Below are 6515 nucleotides of genomic sequence, written 5' to 3' on the forward strand. Positions count from 1 at the left end.
AGTTTGCGTCCCAGCTGTGGCGGTTCCCGCGGCTGCGCCCCCGAATTCGCTACATTGGTGTCAGAAGCGGGATGTTGAGGCCGTAAGGTCATTGGAAGCTTGTGCGCCCAGAGGCGTGAAGGAGCTGATATGCTTAAGCGTAGGGACGCGCTTGCCGAAGGCGGCGGGGGGGTGTAGTCTAACGTCCATGAGTAAGTAGACTCCTTGATGTACGTGTCGGACCCTTTAGTCGAGCGGTCAGCGATGTTTCCCACGGTGCGGGCGATACGGGTTCGCCTCCCGGACGCGGCAGTTCCTGTGGTTGCCCCCCCTCACCCCCAAATTCCCTACAATACCTCATGTCTTTTCTCTCCGACAACGTCCATACCAGATTTATCCTGATGGATACCTTATTTATGTCTGTGCGTGTAGTTTTTTTTGGACCCCCCCCCTCTTTTTCTCCCCAATTGTACTTGGCCAATTACCCTATTTTCCGAGTCGTTCCGGTCGCTGCTCCACCCCCTCTGCCGATCCGGGGAGGGCTGCAGACTACCACATGCCTCCTCCGAAACATGCGGAGTCGCCAGCCGCTTCTTTTCACCTGGACGGTGAGGAGTTTCGCCAGGAGGACGTAGCGCGTGGGAGGATCATACTATTCCCCACAGCCCCCCCCCCAAAAAAAAGCAGGTGCCCCGAACCACCAGAGGAGGCGCTCGTACAGCGACCAGGACACATACCCACATCCCACCCGCAGACACGGCCAATTGTGTCTGCAGCGACGCCCTACCAAGCCGGAGGTAAACGGGAATTCGAACCGGCGATCCCCGTGTTGGTAGGCAACGGAATAGTACCCGGACGCCCTGTGCGCGCAGTTTTAAAAGTACAATGAATCGTGAGTTTAGCCTAGCTTAGCTCAACTGAAGGACATGCTAATGATGCCCAACAGGCATCATTAGCAGACCCCCTCAAAAGAAGACTAAAAACACTTTCCCCAAAGCCGAACTTTAGCCTAGCGTGTTAAAACATAAATAAATAAATCTCTTAACTGGCGTTAAGAGAAACTGGTGTTAACGATCGCTCGTTCTTTTTGTGAGGAGTTGCTAATGTAAACTACTAATAAGACACGTTAGTCCCTAACTAACGGGTCTGACCCTTTAGCCGAGCGGTTAGTGATGTCGCCTTGTGGTGCAGTACACGCCGTATCGAATCCCGCACCGGGCAAGAAAATAACCGGTCACACTAACGAATCCTGTAGACCTCCAGCAGTTGAGCTAAGCTAGGCTAAACTCGCCATTCAACATATACCTTAAAAGTACACGTACAGACACAACAAAGGTATCCGCAAGTTTGCCTGACTCTATTTAAGTAGGACACATAGTTAAAAAAACACACACACACAAAACCCTGGAAGCCGAACTGTGTTATCAGCATACTTTATTCACCTGACAGTGAAGTCTACACAATGGCAATGGCATCCAAATAAATCAAGGGCATGTAAAAGCTTCGGGGGAATCCTTATCCTTGCATCTTTAGCGCCACCCCTGCAAGTTTAAAAATATCTCTTTCTTTTTTGTTCTTACAGGTTGCGTACCTGTCACCAATTCCAATGGCGACCAAGTCTGCCTAATGACTGGGGAAGCTGGGAGACCACTCAGCTGCTGAACGTTAGGTGACAGGTCCTGGTGAAGTTCCCACATCTCTTTGCTGCAGTGATGGCGCTGCACTGAACTCTGAAGAAGCGGAGGAGAAAAGGAAGCGCGTGTACAACCATTCATTCTCAGTCTCCTGTATGCCGCGAAACCGTTGCTATGGCGAGGAACCGCGTTTCTTGGGGGAGTAATTTCCTGTGACGGCTCCGTACGACAACGCTGAGATTCCTGCTACCTGTGTTTGCTTAACGGACCAATAAGATGCTGTGGTTGCTGTTGGTTCTGCCCATGTGGGCGGGGCCTCAGCAAACTGACTCTGCCCAGTCCAGCGAACGGCGAGTTGTAGCGCACATCCCAGGTGACATCATCATCGGGGCACTGTTTTCTGTCCACCACCAGCCTCCCGCCGACAAGGTTGGTTTCTGGTTTTTCTTGTGTTTGTTTAGTGGATTTGGAGGATTTTGAGTATTTGGTGAGGACGTGCGTGTTTAGCATGTACTGTGCGAGTGTGTGTGTGTGGTTTGCTTGTCAGCCCATCTTGCCATATGACCCCAGATCCAACAACCAAAGTCTGAAAATAAGAAGAATATTATTGTTGTTACATATACTGATAGGCGTCAGAGTGGGTGATTGGCGAAAGCTGCGGTCAGCAATAAATTTGGGGAGGGCGTCCGGGTAGCGCAGTAGCGGTCTATTCCGTTGCCTACCAACACGGGGATCGGTCGTTCGAATCTGCGTGTCACCTCCGGCTTGGTCGGGCGTGCCTACAGAAGCAATTGGCCGTGTCTGCGGGCGGGAAGCCGGATGTGGGTATGTGTCCTGGTCGCCAGAGCCCTAGAAAGAGAGAGTTGCGTCAATGAGGGGTCAGAACGCGAGAGGGTCACGTGGTTCATGTAGCCGCCGAATAGTTCCAAACGAAGCTTGGCGGGTCATTTAAATGAACTGCTCCGCCATTGATCCGCCATTGCTGTTGGCCCATTGACGTCTACGGAGTTGACGTAACTCTCTCTTTCTAGGGCTCTGCTGGTCGCCGCACTAACTCCTCCTCTGGTTGGTTGGTTGGTTGGTTGGGGCGCTTGTTCGGGGGGGGGTGGCATGCTCCTCCTACGTGCTACGCCCCCCTGGCGAAATTCCCCACTGTCAGGTGAAAAGAAGCGGCTGGTGACTCCACATGTATCGGAGGCGGCATGTGGTAGTGTGCAGCCCTCCCCGGATCAGCAGAGGGGGTGGAGCAGCTACCGGGACGCCTCGGACGAGTGGGGTAATTGGCCAGACACAATTGGGGAGGGGAAAAATGGGGGGAGGGGGTAATAGCTTTAGGCAAGTAGTGATGCTGCTGTGTCTGTTATGACTTTTTACAATATGTAGTATATACCTCTGTGAGGCCGTGCAGTGAACCCGTATTATCTACCCCACGGATCTGCAGTCAGCTTTAACATGACGCCTTTCATCTGGGTCGCCATGGATACTCACAAGTAGGGGAAATAACCCGTTGAAAATGGCGAGTGTGAGCAGGGAGACGTGTTACCAGGGTCTTCTGAAACCAAGTGAACCTGTTAAAAGGAGGACTTCTAAGATGTTTTCAAGTGGCTTGTTCTTGCTGAAGCAGGACATGTTGGTGGTTCAGTACTGGTATATATAGCAGTATTATATGAATTTGAAACAAATGAAATTGTCAAATTATTATTTAATGTTCTAATAAATAGACATCATTTGGAGCAATTATAGATTAGATCATTTTTATGACCACGAAAACATGTGCATTATTGCCAAGTATACCTGAGAAGTAATGCTTTAGGGATGCAGATGATGCATAACCAACTCTATTCTAGCCAAACACAATTTTGTGTTTTTTCTATTGATTAAAGTAAATATATTTAAGTTTCTCGCCCCTTTATACTTTCCCCAAAGGTCCACGAGCGGAAGTGTGGCGCGGTGCGCGAGCAGTACGGCATCCAGCGGGTGGAGGCCATGATGCACACTCTGGACCGCATCAACGCCGACCCCCGCATCCTCCCCAACATCACCCTGGGCTGCGAGATCCGCGACTCCTGCTGGCACTCGGCAGTGGCCCTGGAGCAGAGCATCGAGTTCATTCGAGACTCCCTGGTCTCCTCCGACGAGGCCGATGAGTTCGGGGGAGGAGGCGTCTGGGGGGGAGGGGGAGGAGGGACGATGAGGTGTGCGGACCCCTTGGCCACCCCGATGCGCGGCAAGAAGCCCATCGTTGGTCTGATCGGGCCGGGGTCAAGCTCAGTGGCCATCCAGGTCCAGAACCTCCTCCAGCTGTTTAACATACCGCAGATCGCCTACTCTGCCACCAGTATGGACCTCAGCGATAAGGTACGGGGGTATTTCTGATGTGTATATGCATCTGGAATGCCTTTTTATGCAGTTATTTTGGGGAAACATATGACTGTAAAACATGTCTCCTTTAGAATATACATATATATTTCTATGGTATTACTGTGGTTTACAATCTCTTTGAGTACTTGACTTGTTTATGACTCCAAGTCTTTATGGAAGCATTTAGAGAGTAATTTTCTTTTTCAGAGTATTTCTCAGGTATAACATAGGCCGTGTTAGAGGTTTATAACCCCCTGACAGAACTCATTAATATTCGTCTGTCTGTGCTATGATTGGCTGAGTACGAATACTGCCGTCATACAGAAGCGACGGAGGAGGTAGCTAACGTTAGCCGTCGGCGTCGGAAGGGATGGCAGCATGGGTTAGGGTTAGGGTTAGGGTTAGTGTTAGGGTTAGGGTTAGGGTTAGAGACGGAGGGTCTCTCCCTCTCTTCTGTGTGACGACAGTATTCACGCTCGAGCAGTCATAGCCATCTTTCAAGGGGGTTATAAGCTTTCTGTTTTTCAGTGCATGCACCAGTGCTGTTTAAACAAGGCAGCAGTTCAGGGTGCAAGCATGAGCAAGAGAGACAGAGGGCGTCAAAATGAAAAACAAGGCGTCCGCTGTAGCGTGGCGGTCTATTCCGTTGCCTACCAACATGGGGATCGCCGGTTCGAATCCCCGTGTACCTCCGGCTTGGTCGGGCGTCCCTACAAACACAATTCGGTCTGTGGATGTGGGTTGTGTGTCCTGGTCACTGCACTAGCGCCCCCTCGGATCGGTTGGGGGGGGGGGGATAGCGTAATCCTCCCATGCGCTACGTCCCCCCTGGTGAAACTCCCCACCGTCAGGTGACAAGCAGCGGCTGGCGACCAGAGCATGTATCGGAGGATGCACGTGGTAGTCTGCAGCCCTCCCCGGATTGGCAGAGTGGGTGGAGCAGAGATCGGGGCGGCTCGGAAGAGGTTGGCTAATTGGCCAAGTACATTTTGGGAGAAAATGAAGGGCAAAAAAACAAAAACAAAACACATTGGCAGTCTTCCACTACATGATAGGAAGAAAACACAATGTAATTGATTGTGGTACAGTTTCAATAGTAGCACATTCTGGAGTGGTGTACGGGTCTCAAACAACGGTTACGAGCCTTTCCCTCATACCATCCTAACTAACCACCCTTTATCTGTGTTGTTATAACCAAGTCATCCTATTTTCCATCCATATGCTCCATAAAACAAAGGAGGGTGACCCTAGCAACAGTTTGAACCGCTGATATTGTCAATGGAGCAATATGCATTTGCTGGGAGACGTTGCCATGGATACACAGGGGGATAATTGAAACGTGTCATCACTGAGTCAGATGTGTTTGTATAGCCAGAAATACCATTTTATTCCCAGAAGGCGACCTCGTCGTCCAAGTAGAAAAGCCACAGTTTAATTTAACCTTTATTTAAGCAGACTGACCTGTTGAATTTCTAATTTTTTTTTGATGGAAGTAATTATCCATATTTCTTCTTTTTTTTCATTTATATTTATTCCAGAGCCTATACAAGTATTTTATGCGAGTTGTGCCTTCAGATGCCCAGCAGGCCAGAGCCATGGTGGATATAGTGAAGAGATACAACTGGAGCTATGTGTCTGCCATACATACTGAAGGTAACGGCATGACACACACACACACACACACACACACACACACGCACGCACGCACGCACGCACGCACGCAAGCACGCACGCACGCACGCACGCACGCACGCACGCACACACACACACACACACACACACACACACACACACACACATATCCACATACATGCAGAAAAACATGCCAATGCTCTCTCATACTCTGTACGTTTCTCCCCATTCAGCCATCTCTGTCCTCCACTCTCTCTCTCTCTCTCTCTCTCTCCTCTCTCTCTCTCTCTCTCTCTCTCTCTCTCTCTCCTCTCTCTCTCTCCTCTCCCCCTCCCACTCTCTCTCTTGCTCTCCCACCTCTCGATGTCTCTCTCCCTCCCTCTCTCTCTTCTCTCCCCCCCCTCTCCCCCATGTCTCTCTCCCTTCCCCCCCTCTCCCGCTCTTTCTTCTCCCTCTCTTTCCCCATCTCTCTCTCTCTCTCTCTTATGTCTCTCTCCCTCCCCCCTCTCCCCACCCTCTCTCTCCATCCCCCTCTCCCCCCTCGCTCTCCCTCTCTCGCTGTGTCTTGCTCTCCCCCTCTCTCTCTCTCTACCTGTCCATCTGCCTGTCGGTGTGTAATTTCCTCTTCCTCCCTCACGTCTTACGTCTCGTATCTACATTTGCATTACTCATTACAACTCAGCTGTGCCTGTCATGCCGGAGGGCTGACAATGAGCACAATAGTACAACAAGAAGGTACCGCAGACACCTATCAGCCAAAAGCAACCATCAGCACCAAATAAGAGGAGAGGAGTGTGGGGGGGGGGGATACATGAATCCAGTTTAAGAGGGAGAGAATCATGGTTAAGCAGAGGAGTGAGGAGTCGCAGGAGGAGGATGGTTGGGGGCAGAGAGAGCATCCAGTGGTTT

General features: G+C 50.7%; 1 protein-coding gene across 1 annotated transcript in view; it reads left to right on the plus strand.

Moving 5' to 3' along the window:
• Positions 1-1889: 1889 nt before the first annotated feature.
• Positions 1890-6515, plus strand: part of grm5b (glutamate receptor, metabotropic 5b) — a 110478-nt gene continuing 105852 nt past the window's right edge. Inside the window, exons 1-3 of the mRNA XM_056282965.1 lie at positions 1890-2042; positions 3540-3971; positions 5513-5627. Coding sequence (XP_056138940.1) covers positions 1890-2042; positions 3540-3971; positions 5513-5627 — 700 coding nt within the window. The remainder of the gene's footprint in view (positions 2043-3539; positions 3972-5512; positions 5628-6515) is intronic.

The sequence above is a fragment of the Lampris incognitus genome, chromosome 7 (genome assembly GCF_029633865.1).
Source record: "Lampris incognitus isolate fLamInc1 chromosome 7, fLamInc1.hap2, whole genome shotgun sequence".
NCBI classification, from domain to species: domain Eukaryota; kingdom Metazoa; phylum Chordata; class Actinopteri; order Lampriformes; family Lampridae; genus Lampris; species Lampris incognitus.